The sequence below is a fragment of the Cebus imitator genome, unplaced genomic scaffold, assembly GCF_001604975.1.
Source record: "Cebus imitator isolate Cc_AM_T3 unplaced genomic scaffold, Cebus_imitator-1.0 Scaffold586, whole genome shotgun sequence".
NCBI lineage: Eukaryota > Metazoa > Chordata > Mammalia > Primates > Cebidae > Cebus > Cebus imitator.
This window is the reverse complement of record NW_016107901.1, coordinates 230946-248832: the sequence shown is the minus strand read 5'-3', so window position 1 is coordinate 248832 and position 17887 is coordinate 230946. Positions and strand designations below refer to the sequence as shown.

The window sequence follows — 17887 nt, the reverse complement described above, 5'->3', positions numbered from 1 at the left end:
CTTGCTCTGTCACGCAGGCTGGAGTGCAGTGGCGCAATCTCAGCTCACGGCAACCTCTGCCTCCTGGGTTCAAGTGATTCTCCTGCCTCAGCCTCCCAAGTAGCTGGGACTACAGGCATGTGCCACCACACCCAGCTAGCTAATTTTTATATTTTTAGTAGAGATGGGGTTTTACCATGTTAGCCAGTCTGGTCTTGAACTCCTAACCTCAGGTGATTCACCCACCTTGGCCTCCCAAAGTACTGGGATCACAGATGTGAGCCGTGCCTGGCCCTCTGTTGACTCTTTAACTGTATCTGTTTGCACATGTTTTTTAGTAATTGCTGTAGGGGTTGTAATATATATCCTTTGCTTTTCACAATCTCCTTAGAGGTAACACTGAGCCACTTTGCATAAACTGTAGGAAACTCATAGGAAGGTGGTTCTGCTTACTCCAGGGCTTTGCGCTCCACCTGCCATATTTATGAAATCTGCAAATGTGGTAAACCAGTAGTATAATGTTAGAATTTTTGCTTTATTTTTAATTTTTTTAAAAAATTGTTTTTGAAGAGACAGGGTCCTCACTGTGTTGCCCAGGCTAGTCTTGAACTCCTGGGCCCAAGTCAGCCTCCTGCTTTAGCCTCCTAAAGTGCTGGAATTAGAGGTGTGAGCTACCATGCCTGGCCAGAAGTTTTGCTTTAAATAGCCCTGAATATTTTATTTTAATTGATACAAGCCAAAGAGACAGTTTTGATATTTATTTGCATATTTCCCATTTTTAGTTAGTGGTCTTCGTTTCTTCCTGAAGATCCTGATTTCTATCTGATAATATTTTTTTCATCCTGTAGAACTTTACGTAGCATTTCTTGTAGTCCATATTTGGTGACAACAAATTGATTTTCATTTGTCTTAAATTTGTCTTTATTTCACCTTTATTCTTAAATACATTTTTGCTGGGTGTGGAATTCTAGATTGACCTATTTTCTTTTAGGTGCTTTAATGGCAGCGTTCCATTGCTGTCGGCCCCTGTCATTCTGAAGTCATTCTTTGCACTGCTCTCTTGGATGGAACGTTTGCATTTTCTCCTGAGGATTTCACGGTTTCCTCTTAATTTTTGGCTTTCAGTGGTTTAATTGTTACATACCTAGATGTATTTGTATGTATCGTGGTTAAGACCCTTTGATCTTGAATTGTAACTGTGTGTCTTTTAGTACACTGCGTGGCTGCTTGGCCTCTCTTTTCCTACAGGTTCCCGAGGCTTTTGTTTTCCAGGTTTCTTGTTCTTCTCTATAATTCGGATCAGATGATGGCTATTTCCCTGGCTTTGTATTCACTCATGATTTCTTCTGTTATGTCCAGTCTGCTCTTAAACCCACCCAGTGAGTTTAGTAATTTTACCTGTTGATGTTTTTCTAGGTCCAGAATATCCATTTGTTTCTGTCTTACCGTGTCTTTCTCTTCTGAGGGTTCACTGATGATGATTTTAATTCCCTTTTCATCTGTGAAGATATTTCTAATAACTGCCTAAAACCCTTGTCTCTGTTTCTGGCGTTGGGGTCATCTCGGGATCCATCTGTTTTGTAGCGTGGGTGTGCAGGCCCGGGCAGGGTGCGGCAGCTAGCCTAGAGTCACAGCCTGGCGTGGAGGAACAGGGACCCTAGTCCTGTCCTCCGACCCCACAGCCCTCAGGTTTGCCTTTGCATCGCGCTGTCTTTCCACACTTTCTGTCCTACACTGCCTAGGGAAACTTACCATTTGGGGGAGGTAATGTGGATAGGTATGTGGATTTTCTAGCCCTTGTAGGATTGCTGTAATACAGCGTGGAGAAGATGAATCTGTGATTAAGTCCTGGAGCTTTTTTCCATAATTCTGGATTCTCAGATATCTCACTGTTAGTAGCTGTTTGCCTAGAGCACGAGTGTCTGTGGTGGGCGGGGGCAGGCGTGGCAGGCTGCTGGTGCTGAGAAGTGGCAGTGCAGGCGGTGTTGTGGGCATGGCGCCAGCAGCCTCAGCCTCACAGCACAGGACAGCATGAAGGAACCCTGATCAGCTTCCCTGTGGACCCTCACTCACCCAGGCTCCCAGCAGCAGGGGCAGCTCCAGCTCACTTTAGGGCTGGCCTCACTTTCTGTGTGATTTTAGGACAGCCTCTGACACATTATCTTCTCACTCGTTAGCTTTGACCGAATATTTCTTAGGATGGGAAAACAGGTTTTCCTTTACAGTTCATTTTCAGAGGCTTAAGATGCAAGTGACAGGATGAAGTATGTGTGCTGGCATGGGAAAGTGGAAAGAGTAATGGTTAATCATAGCCGGGAAATAGCACTCCCCACGTGCTGGGCGCTGTTCCAGGAGCTCCATGGATGTGATCACTTTGTAATCCTCACGGCAAGCCATTGAGCTGAAGGAATGTCATCCTTTTATAGTTGAGAAAACTAAGACATAGAGATTCAGTGACTTATCCAAGGTCACTCAGTTAAAAGGTGACAGTAGGGACTTCAGCTCAGGTTGTCTGACCCCAGAGCCCACATCTTAGCTGCTTTTGTGACTGACAGAAGGGGCCCTGTTTCCGATTCCCTAACAGCCTAACTTTGGGAACATTTAATCTCCCTGGTGATTTGCCCTGCCTCTGTTTCCCACTCTGCCCTGTCTGTGACACTGGTCACAGTTCGTGCCCTGTCCCCCCATTGCCGCCTTTTTCCTGCGGCCAAAGAGCCCTTCTCAGCTAAGCGCCCAGCTCATCAGTCACAAGTAGAGAGACCTGACCTGCCACCCAAGTAGTGATGACCTTTGTGGATCTGATTCATTGTCCAAAACCTATTTGCACTGGAATGGGATGAGGGCAGCAGGTAGGGATAACTAAGAACAGATTCTGAAAAAGGATCAGGAAAACAGTACCTGGCACATGAGGAGAAAAAAGAAAACGCACAAGGGAATCTCAAGAGGTGAAAACCTACAGCTTCCTCTTGCCGTGTCTTGCCTTTACTGAGCCTGCCTGTCTCTGCAGCTGACCATATAAGCAGCATTTGCTCCTGGACCCCAGAAAGCTTCATGCCAGCTTCTTTGGGATGGGTGAAGATGGATCTTGCCAGCCTGGTGGTGCAAGGTCCTCGGGTGCTGTTGACGTGTACTGACCAGCGTGTTGGACACTCTTGCCCTGCTGACACGGCCTCACTCTCTCGATTGCCTTCTATAAGAGCAGAAGTTTTAGAGCTATGGGATGTACGTCCCAAGAAAGAAGGAAAACATTTTACCAAAGACATGTGGCAGCTTTAATTTTAATTTTAAAAACTAAATTTTAGGATTACTTTAGTAAAACATGAAACAGAAGGAAGAGAAGGGGGATAGGCTAATGCAGGGGTCCGCAGCCCCCCAGGCTGTGAACCAGTACTGGTTCGTGGCCTGTTGGGGACCGGGCTGCACAGCAGGAGGTGAGCGGCAGTGACCAAGCGAAGCTTCGTCCGTATTCACGGCCACTCCCCATCACTCATGACCGTTTGAGCTCTGCCACCTGTCAGATCAGCGGCCACGTTAGATTTTCATAGGAGAGCGAACCATATCGCGGACTGCTTATGCGAGGGATCTAGGTTGCGGGCCCCTTATGACAGTCTAACTAATGCCTGACCATCTGAGGTGGAACAGCTTCATCCCGAAAGCATCCTCACTCCCCTTCCTGGTCCGTGGGAAAATGGTTCCAGGAAACCAGTCCCTAGTGCCAGAAAGGTTGGAGACCGCTGGGCTAAAGGATTGAAATTGTGAGATTCTATGTATGGTGTTGCTGGTGGGGTTTTGTCTGTGTTAGCCTCCAATGCCATTTCGGTTTTCCTAACATCATGCCATGTTCTAATCAGGAAAGGAAAGTGTTTTGCAAACTCTTCGTTAAAACCGTCTTTTTAGTACTGCTTTGCTTTTCATTTGCCCAGGTCTTTAAGGAGGAGAAGTACTTGAAAGAGGCCATGGAGTGCAGCGATGTGATTTGGCAGCGGGGTCTGCTGCGGAAGGGCTACGGGATCTGCCACGGGACTGCTGGCAATGGCTACTCCTTCCTGTCCCTTTACCGTCTCACGCAGGATAAGAAGTACCTCTACCGAGCTTGCAAGGTGAGGGCGGCTCTGTTTAACTGCTTCCGAACAAAGCCAAGTGTGCAGAGTCCGGAAGTACAACTCCTGTTCCTTCTTTTAGCCTGTTTCTCCCAACTCTGGAGCTTCCTCTTGTTCTTCCGGCTCGGCCTTGTCCGTGGCTTCTCTGGGCCATAGTGTCCCTCTCTGTGGAATGGGGAGCACACGTCAATGGCTTCTGAAGAATATGTGTCCTGGAGTCACTGCCTGACTAGAATTACCACCTGTGCCATTTATTTGTTTATGAGTTTGGACATGTCTCTTCCTCAAGCCTCAGTTTCCTCATTTGTACAGACAGAAAAAAAAGTATGACCCACCTCCTAAGGGTGTTCCAAGCAGAACTGAACTAATCTGCTAAAACCCTCTGGTGGCTTCCCATCGACTGCAGATGGAGCCCGCGCTCCTCCGCCGGGTGGACAGAGCCCTGTGCCCGGGCCCTTGTCTGTGTCCCCACCCGGTCTCCTTGCCTTACCTTGCTCTCTAGCCCATACACGACAGCCACGCCACCCCTCTAAGAACGGAGTATGTCACTCCTGTTTCTGCTGGGCCTGTCGTTAACCATCCCTGCAGGAGTGCTCTTCCCCTGCCAGGTGGCTCCTTGCCGTGCTGATCAGAATTGTGGCGTTCTTAGAGGGACCTTTGAGACCCCCGAAGTGGGTGGTCACTCAGTTGCTCGTTGCATGTTTTTGCTTGTTTCTTGAGAGTGTGGCTGGTAGAACATAAGCCCCTTGATCTTGTTTATCTGGGTCACCGTTCCACACCAGCACCTGGCGCAGTGTATAGCACCGAGTAGAAACTCCGTAAATGTGCGCTGGACGTGTCAAGATGGATGCCACAGAGCAGGACTTAGTAAGGGTTTGCTAGTATTTTTATTACGTGCACTTTTCACAAAATATAGTTGTGTGCACACAGAGAAGTTTGGAAGAAAATGCACCAAAGTGTGTACAGTGCCCTTGATAGATGGAGGCACTGCAGCTGATGTGTTCTTCATCCCTTTCGAACATCTGTTACTTTAGAAGCCTTTTCTCAACCCAGGCGGAATGGGCCCCCCCTTGTTGGTGTGCCAGAAAATGTACACCAACACAGCCACGTCTGTGGCTCCCCAACTTAGGGAAGCCTGCGGGAGGGTGTGGAAGCAAAGAGGGCCACCTGGCATGGCAGATCAGTGAGGGACGTCTCAGGTAAGACCTGAAGGAAAGCTTGAAAGTAAGCAAAGGGGGATGAGGAAGGAGACACTGCTGTTCCAAAGGCCCGGAGGTGTGAGCGCCCAGGGCCTGTGCGAAGTGCACCGTGGCCGGAGCTCAGGGATGGGGCAGAACAGGAGCCCACGAGCAGGGAACAGCGAGATTCCGCAGGCCTGGGCCAGCCTTGATGATGTGATGATGGGACTTAATTATGCAAACACGGGCAATGCAAGAGGACCGCACGAGGGCTGAGACGCAGCCAGTTTTTTAAAGATGAGGGGTTTTTCCGGTGGGCCAGGCAGGGGTGGCCTGCAGAGGTGGAATGCAGCTCTGATGAGAAGAGCAGCTTGGGCGGAGCCGCAGATCGCGAACCAGCTCAGCGTGTTCCTGACGCCGCAGGCACTTCAGCCTTTGGGATGCAGAGGGAAGGAAAGGTGTGGCGAAAGGTGAAGTCAGACAGGTGGGCAGAGGACAGAGAAAGTTAGTCCTTCCCTGTAGCCGGTTGTTCTCAACCTGGTACCACTGGGAAGCTTTCAAATCATGCCTGGATCTCACTCGAGAGCAGTTAAACGAGGAAGCCTCAGCACTAATAGTGTTCAAGCTCCCCCAGTAATTTTAAAAGCTAGCATTGGATACTGATTTGGAAGATGGGGGGGTCATGGAAGGGTTTAGAATCCGTGTTCAGACTCCTCTTTTAGAAAGATGGCTGTGGTCCCAGTGGGAAGAATGAGGCGGGCTTGGGTTTCCCCAAATTGCAGTTTAGTAATTAATGCAAGAAATGTTGAATCATAAACCAAAGCATTGGTTGGGATAACGGATGAGACATTTAGAAACACCTAGCATGTGAAGGCCTCAGAATTTAAAGCATGTTTTCAGATGTGGAGAAGATGGAAATATCTGAATGTCTTCCTGTTGTCTGACTTGGGAAGCTGGGTAGGTGGGCCATCAAACAAGCAAAGAGTGAGCGGCTTGGGAGGGGAGAAGCAGAGCGAGTTTCATTCCACATGTGCTGAACTTGACTCCTCATGTTTATTACTTAGGATTCTTAGTATACAAATGACCCTTCAAATTATGTTAGCTGAGGCAAAAAAGGGAAGTGTATTAAAACTATAGGGAAACACCCAGTGAAGAGGTCTCAGAAGAAAGGGTCAAGGAGCTCAGAGGAGAGCGCAGAGAGGGCTGAGGGGCTGTGAAGGCGGAGAGGCTGGGGTGACAGGAGGCACCCCAGCCAGGGCTGAAGCTGCCTGTTTCCCAGCTGGGGCCAGGGGAGCCCGCAGATGCTGCTGAGGGCTGTTTCAGAGCCAGGGTTTTTTGTTTAGGATAGAGCAGGCGTTTCAAGTTGCTCCTAGAATCGTTAGCTAAAGGGGCAGGAGGCAGGTGCCAGGGAAGACGGAGTGTCATTGAGTCATTCAGGTCCCACCTTGGACTTCCCAGCAGCCGTAAGGCAGACCCCACCTACAGCTGACGCAGCCACAAGCGGAGGCAAGGGGACTTGCTGAGCCTCACCCCGGAAGAAGGGGGCGCGGGAGACCTCGCTGAATGCCCTGCAGCTGGGGCCCACTTTGCTGATTGCTGTGAAGACGCTGCATTCTCATTTGTTGCCTTTTCACCATGTAGAAACTCCAGTCTTAAAAAGAAATCTCTTTCTTTTCAGTTTGCAGAGTGGTGTCTAGATTATGGAGCACACGGGTGCCGCATTCCTGACAGACCCTATTCGCTCTTTGAAGGTAAGAGGGAGAAAAACGCTATGGTTTAAACGTTTGGATGAGTGAAATTGGTCCTCTTGTCCTTGTGGACTGGCTCTGTCTACATTTGACCTGGCTCAAGTAATATTTCCAAACTGTAAAGTAACAGTCAGCAAATTAGCTTATTGCTGAAAATTCTGTGGGCTCTCTCAACCTTACCTGTTTTTTGCTCCTGTGAATGTCTTCCAAGTGTTCTTAGATCTTTTGTGAGGCGTCTATGCATACAGAACATAGAAGTCTTGCTGTTAGCAATGGAAGAAATAGTTTCCTCCACCACATTTCATCTGTAATGTGTGTATTTAATATTGGTGTATTCAGAGAAATATATTTAATATAAAGAAGTGTGAATAATTAATATTAGCAATTAGAAATATTAGTAATTAGAAAAAATAGCAAGCGTGAATACTGAAGAAAGTTCTGAAAAGAAGAGCAATGATAGGCAGTCAGTGAAAGCAACAAGAACTCCACCGAGTCCGCCGCAGGCAAGCGAAGGGAAGGTCAGACAGGAGCGCAGACCCAAGTCCCATAAACAGACCCGGATATTCGTTACTAGATTTCTCTGTGGGTGTGGGCGTGCTTTCTGGTTTTCGCATCTATATTCATGAAAGATACTGACCTACAGTTTTTCTGTTTTGTGCTGTCTTGGTCTGGTTTTGGTATCAGGGTCGTACTGACCTAATGAATCGTATTGAGAAGTATCTTCTCTTCTGTTTTCTGGGACATACTGTGTGTTAATTGGTGGAAGAATTGGTATTAATGTAACCTAAATGTTTGGTAGAATTCTCCAGTACAAACTTCAAGGTCTGGAGTCTGGAGATTTATTTTTCTGGACTTTTAAAACAAATTCAGTGTTTAAAATAATTATAGGGCTGTTGAAGTTACCTATTTCACGTTGGGTGAGTGGCCGTCGTTTGTAGGTTCTGAGAAATGGGTTAATTGCGTACATGTTTGAAATTCATGTGTGTGAGCTGTTGGCTGTATTCCTTCACCATCCTCTTGATGCCTGTGTCTGTAGTGGTATGTCCTGTTGTAGTTTTCATATTGGCAGTATTTTTAAATAACACTTTAGAAATATGAGCAGAAAATAGAGCATGTGTCAGATCTTTTGCAGAAAATGATCTTTTTAATATTGAAAGGAATCATAAGGAAAAGTATTTATTAGAATAAAAGTTTTAGTACTCTGTCATAGAAATGCAGTGCATTTGTATCAGATGTAACGGAGTTAATGCCTGAACTCTAAATGGAGTTCATCTAGTTTATAATAGCACGTCCTGAGCTCCAGTGCGGCTTTGGATGTACAGCTCCCTACAGGCGGGAAGTTAATAGGTCATTCTTTCCCCTGTGCCTTGCCAATGCCTGCCAGGCAGAACTGTGGGGACCCTCACCAAATTCCTGTCAGGGGGCGGAGGGATCATGAGGCTGTGTGCCTAGCAGTGTAGCCCACTGTGGCAAACTGGCCGGCTGAAGGAACCACCGGGAGGGCTCGCTGCCACCTGGCACCCCTTCCAAAGGAGCTCACTCCTGCTGTGAGTGTGCCGCCCAGCGGGTCCGCTGCCCACACACCCAAGCAGGAAAGGCAGCTTAATCCCCACAGGGCCTGCTGTAGGGCTTCCTGTGGTTGTTATGGGTCCCTGTTTACTTCTCATGGTCAGTGGTTTTCTAATTTCTTAAAAGTAAGTTTCTGGAACCCTTTCTTCAAACAAAAACTTAAAGAGGAGGTTTGGAACACCCAGATGACTTTGACTAGGAAAAATGGGGAAAGAATTTGTGACGTGCTGTTTGCCTGTAAGAAGGGGCCAACTATGAACACATACAGAATGGGAATGAATCGCAAGAACCCTGATGAAGGAGCCAGATACAAGGGCCGTACACTGTGGCCACACTCATAAGAGTGCCAAAGCAGGCCTAACTCATCCGTGGTGGACCAAGACCAGGCTGCCACTTACCTCTGGGGGGACCACAGGGCAGGAGGGCTGGAGAAGGGCACGCAGAACTTCCTGGACTGGTGGGAATGTTCCAGGCTTTATTCGGGTCTTGTTTGCACAGTGTATGCATTTGACAGAACTCAGAGAAGTACACTTCGGATTTGTGTGTTTCATTGTGCGTGAATTTTACATCAAAAGAAAAACTGTAAACAAAACTCTGTAAGAGAGAGATTGTTCTGATTTGAGTGGGGACAGGAGACCTGGAGGCCTTGGTGGGCTGCGAGCGCCTTCCCCACCCCACACCCTTCCCATGCTGCTGTGAGTCTAGCTGAAAACCCACTGCTTAATTACTGCAGTGATTTGGGGTGGGGATTTTGACCACATTAAGGTTTATTAAAAATAACATTCTTCAGATATAAAGAAGACGTAAAATGCAACTTTGAGCATATACAGGCCCTGAGGGGAAGCTCTGTGTGTAGGAATATCGTAATTAGCAGCATCCATAACTTTCATAGCGACTCTGTGATGTCACCTTAAAGTTTCAAGATATAAGATTAAAGCCCAGTAACCAATTTTTAAAATATAAGATAGTGAGGAAAAGGATATCTTCATTTTTTTAATGAAGTCATCTTGAGAGTCCTCAGCACCTTTCCCACATGCTTGCAGCCCCTGGTAAAGTAAATGATGAAAAGTCACTGTTTTAGACACCACCCTCATGCCATTCCTAAGAGGTTCCTCCTTTTACGTTGCAGGTATGGCTGGCGCTATTCACTTTCTCTCCGATGTCCTGGGACCAGAGGCATCACGATTTCCAGCATTTGAACTTGACTCTTCGAAGAGGGATTAAAAGGTGCAAAAAGACAACTAAAATACCCATTTGGACCAAAAGCCACCAGATTGCTTAGTGCCTGACACAGAAACAACTGGGAGTCCTGAAAGAAAAAAGCAGACACCGTCACAGGCCCCTCTGTTAGAGCATGAGTGACCGAAGCCATCCATCAGCATTGTAACGGCGCCCTCACCAGTATAAAATATGACCTCTTCACACCCGGATTCTCTGTAGTGTTTGCATGTTTCTTGGTGTTTGTTGTGTCCAGGTGTAAGCTGTTTTAAGTGGAAGGCCCTTCTCTTCATGGGACTCGGAGCTGACCACACATGAGTGTATGGCAGTGTCCACTTTTCCGTATAAAATGTATAAAGCGGGATTTCTTCCATATTGTCAAATGAGAGAACAGGTGATGTCTATCTTGTATATCAGAAAGATGATCTAGGGTCTATCCTAGTGATAATACATTGTCAGCCTTTTCCGTGGCACCTTCCGGATAAGCATGAGGGAATGACCACTCCAGGATGGACAGGAGCAGCTGGTCCGCAGGGGCTTGCTGGGGTGATTTGGGGTGCACAGTGGAACGCTTCCTGTTTGGGCTCTGCACGCACCTTAGTGTTCTACAGAAGCCTCGGTGCACTGCAGCTCTGCCACGGCCCAGTTCCCAGCAGGGGCTTCAGTGCTTTGTGTAGAGTCCAGGGCAGCCAGAGCCCTGGGGAGGAGGCTTCTGGACCCAAAGGGAGCTTTCCCAAGATGCCTTTGGTGGCTACACTGCAGGCAGCAGCGGCTGAATGCTGGCAGGTACAAAACACTTACCCAGGTATCTGTCACTAAGACAGGCTCCACCCCAGTTAATCAGTATGATAAGTTACTGTTGGAGGAAGAGTAAGTACATTCCAGATGGGTTATTATAGGTGAACAGACACTCGACTGATGTCCCTGCAATTAAACTTATTTCAACCTTTTGGAAAGTTATCAAATTCTAAATTTGAATGAATGCATTTCATATTTTTTGTCTACTTTTGGGTGATAAAAAGTATTAGCCCTCATTTATAGATGAGAGAGACATAATGTTCCAACAACATTGTGGTGTTTGTGTGACATTTTTTAATTTAAAAAAATGTGGGCAGTAAGCTGGGTTAGCCTAAACTCATAAATTCTATCTTGTAGATTTCAGGTTTTGGAAGGGTTTCTGTCATCCTGGAACAAGTGGCCTGGGACTAAGTACTTCTCAAGTTGTGAGCTAAGGCCTGTGTCATGAGACAGGGGGACTCTCTCGACAGCCCAGTCCTTGTCTGCAGGGGGCGCTCTGAGCACTTCCCAGCCCGTGTCCACTCCTCTCAGAAAGGAGAAAGAAAAACTGCAGTTTAGGAGAAAAGTCTCCTTTTTACGCGTGTGGTTATGTGTGGGGCTGGCATCCTAAATCTGTGACATTCAGCTTCCAAACAATGCTGGAGAGTCTCTGCTGCAGACACCCTTGCCCCTGAGTCATAATGATTTTCTTTCATGTTAGATTGATGACTTATGTGAATATAAATCATCCTGGTCCGCTTTACCTGACCTCCTGGGCCTGCCGATGGGCTTCACAGGCAGTCCAGCAGCCCACACCTGCAGGCAGGATGCTGTCGTCAACAAGCTAAGGGCAGCTGCTTTGCAGAAGACCTCACACGGTGTCCAACCTCATCCAGATAACATTGTTCCCATCCTCCCTGCCCACCTCATCAAAACATAACGCATCACAGAGCTCAGTAGTGAGGTCCTGCCTGCCCGTTTCTCAAGGGAAGCCAGTAGGCAGCACAGGCAGCACGAGGCTTCCAGGGCGGCCCTGCTCAGAGGAGGCGGTGGCCCATGGTGCAGCCAGCTGTCTGCAGAGCAGCCGCAAGGGTGACCAAGGTGTCCAGGTGTCTCCCCAGGTGAGTCCATCCGCTCACGTGTTTGAAAAACACTAGTCTTTCTAACACACTGAGGGAAAGATTTAAAAAATCTGTGGAATAAATGGAGGAGATTTTGTTTACAGATTTTTTTTTTAAAGCCACTAGGGTTGACAGCAGAGGTGCTGTTCTGTGGCTCTGCATTAATCCCTGCCTCATGTCTGTTACATGTGCTGCTGGGTGACAGTAATTCCAGCTCCGTCCCTGCAGGCAAAGGAGAAACGGGACATACTTCACAGGACAGAGGATTGACAGAAGTCAGTTTAACAGAGCGTTTGAGTCAGACTTCAGATATCTCATTCATTTCTTGGGTTTCCGTTCACAACTGTGTTCTCTAAAATGTGTCTAAATTTTAAAAATACGTACATGCACCGTATCATTTTAAAATATGAAGGAAAGAATTTGATGTCCACAAAAAGTATTTGAGGTTCTTTGATTTTGTTAGTAAAAGCCAGTTCTGTGTTGACCTATGGAATCATTTGTTTTCAATTTCTCTGTGTTTGAGAGTGACATTGGTTAGGAGCAATGGCGACTCTTCTGAAGGTTGGATTCTTCACTTAAAAATGTGGCAGTTGCCACACAGTGTCCTAGTGGCAGGTTTCTATGCGTGCATTCTTTTTGATTCCAACAAGACCTTTGGAACCCTGGACAAGAACAGCCGCATTTGTCGAGCTCTCTCCTTATGACGGGCTCTTTGTTTTCACAGCAGCACTGGGAGTGGGGACTATCGCCACCACTTTCTCACAGACGACACAGTGCCGGACTCACCCAGCGTCACTCAGCCCACGCGTGGGACAGTCGGGTCAGACCCATGTGGCACGCATGGTGCTAAGTTACGCCCACTCCTTCTTCCCCTGCATGCTTGATGCAGGAGGAAAGCCGTGGACACCCAGGAGGACCCTGCGGCATGGCCATGAGCACATGGCTAGTGAACAGAAACGCAGGACCACGCAGGGCCACTTCCTCTGGCCCTGTCATCTCTACTCCCCCACAGTCTTATAGGTGGGGAGGGACGCTATAGCCATTTATTGGAATTGAAACTGCTTTTTAACTTGGCAAGGCAGTTTTCATGTCTGTTGCTTCATTTGCTAAATTTACAAAAACAATGGTCCAGGTTTAAAGTCCAGGTTCCGTAAGACATCTTTACAAACCTCTCCAGTCCCGCCCAGGCTCTATGCTGCAGCTTCTAAGGGCCTCCTCCCTTTCATGAGCCTCATAATCTGGCAAGAGGCCATGGGATGGGACATTGGTGATCCTTAGGAGGCCTGAGCCCACTACATTGCATGCAGAATTCTGTGTGCATATGAACACTGACTTGGAGAGAGGGTTCCCAGTTTTCATTAGTGCTTCAAAGTGGTATACGACCCAAAAAAGGTAAAGTGTCAGGTTGAGGTAAAGAATGCATATTGGCAAGCCAGACTTCAGCACACGGAGCCTGGAGTGCTGCGGGAGCAGACGTAGCAGCAGGACCGGATCAGGAGGTGCCGTCGTGTTTAGGGAGACCTCTCCTGTGGCATAAGATGCTGCCAGCAGGTCCGGACTTTTCCACATCAGGGTGTGAAGGAGCCAGGTGTCAAGTCCAGCATGGCATTCCCTGGTGCTTGTCGGCCTCTTCTCTGCTTCCTGGTACGTGGCTGTAGGCATGGGACGTGGCGGTCCAGGCAGCATAGCCCGCAGCCCCGAGTGAGCTGGACGGTGGGCATCTGGAAGACCGTTCCATCCACTGCCTCTCCTGTAAGAGGCAGGGCTCCTTTATGATCCTGTTTCACCCAGACCGCAGCTCCCCGGAGATAGATCACCAAGGCACTGGGGCTCAGATTTCTTGGGCTATCCTGAGATCTGTCAGCTTCACAAATCTCTCTGTCCCCAGCTCCCTCTCCTGTTTGGAAGTAGGAGGCTTGATTCTTCCGCTCAGCAAATGTGTGGAGCGCATCCACACTGCGAGGCTTTGTGCTGAGCTGAGAGTGGAATGATGCAAGTCCGCCCTGGCTCCGGCGCTCATTCAGCATCATGTCTGGCCTGAGGGACCCCTGAGGCACAGAAGCAGCCTCGAGCTGAGCTCAGACTCAGGGGCCTCCCTCAGAAGGACCCCAGAGTGCTCCTCCATGGTGAGGTGAGGACAGCTAGCTTCTGGGTGAAGGATGTATGCCTCTTCCCACTAACAGCAGGAGGCGGATCAAAGGAAAGGGGGCGTCAGCCCAGCCTTGCAGTGTGACACCTTGTGGGCACGACGGTGAGGGTGGTAGGCCCTGTGGCCAAGGACTGGTCTAGGAAGAAAGTAATAAATACATATTTATATTTTACAGCCAAGCCAAGTGGGTTAAGAGCAGAGACTCTGGAGCCTGGGAGCTTGTGTTCGCCTCTGAGCTTACCTGCTCCCTGTGGGAACTTGGGTACGTGATTTCCTGAGCCTCCATTTCTTCTCCATAAAATCGGGACAATGGTAATATCTACCTTTTTTGGTTGATGGGAGGATTTAAATGAAATCACAATGGCAAAAGCCTCTAGCCCGTGTAAGTGCTCTGATGAGGCAGGTGGAGGTGCTGGTGATTGGCCTTCATGTGCAGAAGCAGGCTCACTCGCCTGCATCGTGGTGGGAAACCTGGATCTGTCCTGCTTCAAAGCCTCATGCCTTATCACAGCCCAGTGTCAGTGTTCTGCCAGGCAGCCCCGGCTTTCAGACAGCTGTGCGTCTGTGCGCGTGTGTCCGTGCGTGTGTGTGTGCATGCCTGTGTGTGTGCGTTTGTGTGTGCATGTGCGCGTGCATGCATATGTGCATTGCTAACTGCCCCAGGGTCCTTTGAGAGGAAAAGATGCTGCAGCAACAAAGATATCCTAAGCCACGGTTTCAGGCTTACTCGAAATCCAGGAACTCAGGGAGGCCAGGCTCTCAGCTGCTCTGGTGTTTTCTTGGGCGCCCCAGGGAGCTCTCCCTCCTTCTGTGGCCCCCTCCACCCTTCTCATTACTGTACAAGAGAAACTTGTGACTTTCATAGGATCATCCAGCAGATGCGGTGCTGCTCATGTGTTGATAAGGAGCTTACCCCCCTCTTAGAGTATCGCCCATAGGAGAATAAAATGTGTCCCAAGCAGCACAATCACGCATTCACCTGTAAGTGTCAGCCTTTCAGGCCATTCCTAATGGAAGTGGCAGGGAAGTTACCAAACCCTGGAAACTAGGTGTGATCCCCAGCATAAGAGAGGGTGACCTACACACATCCTGTTGACAAGCCAGAGGTGGCCCCGCCTCTGAGGAGCTCTCCCAGAGGCCGCCTGGTAACTGCAAGGAGGGCCACGAGCATCTGCGGCGCCTGCTCCCTCACAGCAGCTGAGGAACTTGTTTTGAGTCCTTGCGTGCCAGAAAGGCACCTTGCATCTGCTCGGACACTGAAATCCTAGTTTGCTTACAGGATTCTTGACTGGTGACTTTCCTGCTGGATTCTTTCCTACTGGCATCTCAAGGCATTTCTCTGCTGTCCTCGACCTTCCGTTGCTGCCTGGGGGACTTCATAGCCATTGGGGTTCTTGTTTCTTTGTATGATCTTGCTTTGTAGGACAGCTTTGCAAGTTGTGGGATTTTCTTCTGCTGATACTGGGCCTAGTCCTGGTTCTTAATGGGCCCTTCCAATGTGTAAATCCGCGTCTTCCAATTCTGGGAAGCTTTCTCGATCTGTGTCTTTCCTGCCCCACCTCTGTCCTCGCCTCTTTTTCTTGAACATCTGTTATTTGGATATTAAAGCTCTTCATATGGTCCCTGATTTTCTTTCTTCTGTTTTACCCACTTTGTCTTTTTTACTTTCCTGAGAGATTTCAACTTTATTTTCCAGTCCTTCTATTGAATGTTTAATTTTTTTCTTTTCTGAAATTTATTTTTCTTTTCAGTGTATCTTTTATACGGTATCCTATTTCTTTCTTTTTTTTTCTTCTGGAGACAGAGTTTCCATCTCGTAGCCCAGGCTAGAGTACGGTCCTATGATCAGCTCACTGTAACCTCCGCCTCCCAGGTTCAAGTGATTCTCATGCCTCAGCCTCCCGAGTAGCTGGGATTACAGGTGTCCGCCACGTTGCCCGGTTAATTTTTTGTATTTTTAGTAGAGATGAGGTTTCACCACGTTGGCCAGGCTGATCTTGAACTCCTGACTTCAGGTGATCCACCCGCCTGGGCTTCCGAAGGTGCTGGGATTACAAGCGTGAGCCACCGCGCCCAGCCCTTGTTTGTATTTCCTGGTTTTGGTGTCTTATCTCTCTCTCTCTCTCTCAGGATGTTAATTTATCCAACTTGTTAATTTATCTGAGTAAGTGCTTACTCAGCACCACATGCTACAGAGGCACTTGGAATCCATCAGTGAACAAAACAGGCGAAGACCCCCACCTGAGTGAGTCCGCAGTCTAGCAGTGGGAGACAGATGGCACACCTAAGTGTGCACATTTTCTTATACGCTATAAGGTAATAAATGATATGGAAATAAAGTAAAGCAGGATCAGGGAGACGGATGGTGGGAGGCACACAGGTGGCTCTTTCAAACAGAACAGGAGCAGTAGCACTAAAGGCAGGACTCGGAGAAAGTGACGAGGCTGGCGGACAGAGTGTGGACCAAGCCTCTCATACAGAGCAGGCTGGACGAGGCCCAGGGAAGCATTTCGCACACACGGTGGAGACACAGGCCTTGGAGATGGCACAACGGCCTTGAAGGCCATCCTTAGGAGTTTGGCTATGACCGTGGGTCAAACAGACAGCTATGGAGGGCTGTGGGCAAAGGAAGGTATTATCTGGCTCGTGTTGTAAAGGGATCACCGTGGGAGCAGCGACAGGAGGAGGGACACGGGCAGCAGGCCCCGGAGGAAACGGGCGTGGCTCCACTGGTGTGGGTGGTGAGTGGAGTCGGAATCTTGAACTGGAGCCAGCAGGACTTCCTGGCAGTCAGGGGCAGAGAAGAAAGAATTGTCAGCGATGGCTCCGGCACAGCGGCCGGACACCTGGCGGGGCGCCACAGGCTGCGGTGCAGAGGGTGGGCTGGGTGGACCGGGCTGAGATGGAACCCCGGTTGTACGCACATTGAATTCGAGGTGGTTTATTAGAGGTGGGCAAGTCTGGAGTTTGGAGGAAGTCTGCAATGGAGGTGTCACTTTGGAGTGTCACTTTGCTTATTGGTGTTATTTAAAGGCAGGAAAACTGATAGGTTACCAAGTGAGGGACATGAAGGAAGGGAGCCAGGACGCAGCCGCAGCGGCAGAGAAGAGGAGAAGGTGTGGTCACTGAGGTGGCGAGATAAGTCTGTTCCCCTGGAAGCCATGGGTGGAGAAGGGAGGGGCCCCCTATGTCAGAGGCTTCTGGCGCATGAGACAAGGGCCCAGCACTGGCCGTTGGAGTTGGTGTAGAAGTCCACGGGGAACTCCTCGGCGGCATAGATGGCACTTCACGGGAGTTTTGTTGTAAAAGGTAGGACAGAGAGAGTCACAGCTGGTGAGCGCAATAGGGTCAAGAAAAAACTTTAAGTTCAGAGAAATAGCAGGATGTTTCTAATTTGATGGGAGTGATATATGGGCAGTTGCAAAGAAGGGGTGATATAACCAGAGGCAATGGGAGTGCTCCAGAAACCTCTCCAAGGAGGCAAGGGCCTGGGGGCAGGTGCCCCAGGGCGAGGGATCCAACAGGAGCGCTGACACCGCAGTGGGTGAACAGACGCCCGTGGGTGCACAGGCAAGGCGGGAGCTGTGGCGCTGTCTTGGAGCGCGTCAGTTGTCAGTGAGGTGCCTGAGGGTGGAGGAGGTGGAGGTGCTGGATTGAAGGCAGAAGAGAAAGTGTGGAAGCGCCCAGGAGAATGAATGAGCCGTCCTCCAGCTGCAGCCTGCTTCAGAGAGCACCGAGCAGGTTTGCCAGACACAGACTGCTGGGCAGGCGTCTGATTCAGTAGATCTGGGTCAGGCTGGAGAACATGTATTTCTAACAAGTTCCGGGGTGATACTGATGCCTCTGGCTTGGGACCTCACACTTCGGGGTGACAGTGGTCTGGAGCCAGGTTCTGTGGTAGCCTCAGGGGCTCCTGTGGTCCCTGATGGTGAGAGCAGATAGCAGGTTTGTGTGTTCCTTGCCAGGCGTTCAGCTTACTGTTTAGTTTATCTGAATTGCTTTTTCCTGCACGTGGGCTCATCGGCCATCCTCAAGGGGACACATAGTG

General features: G+C 49.0%; 1 protein-coding gene across 2 annotated transcripts in view; it reads left to right on the top strand.

Moving 5' to 3' along the window:
- Positions 1–12178, top strand: part of LANCL2 (LanC like 2) — a 62905-nt gene extending 50727 nt beyond the window's left edge. For both annotated transcript variants that reach the window (XM_017516420.2, XM_017516421.2), the window contains 3 exons: positions 3903–4079; positions 6936–7008; positions 9704–12178. In XM_017516420.2, coding sequence (XP_017371909.1) covers positions 3903–4079; positions 6936–7008; positions 9704–9798 — 345 coding nt within the window. In that variant the 3' untranslated portion in view covers positions 9799–12178. The remainder of the gene's footprint in view (positions 1–3902; positions 4080–6935; positions 7009–9703) is intronic.
- Positions 12179–17887: the final 5709 nt, after the last annotated feature.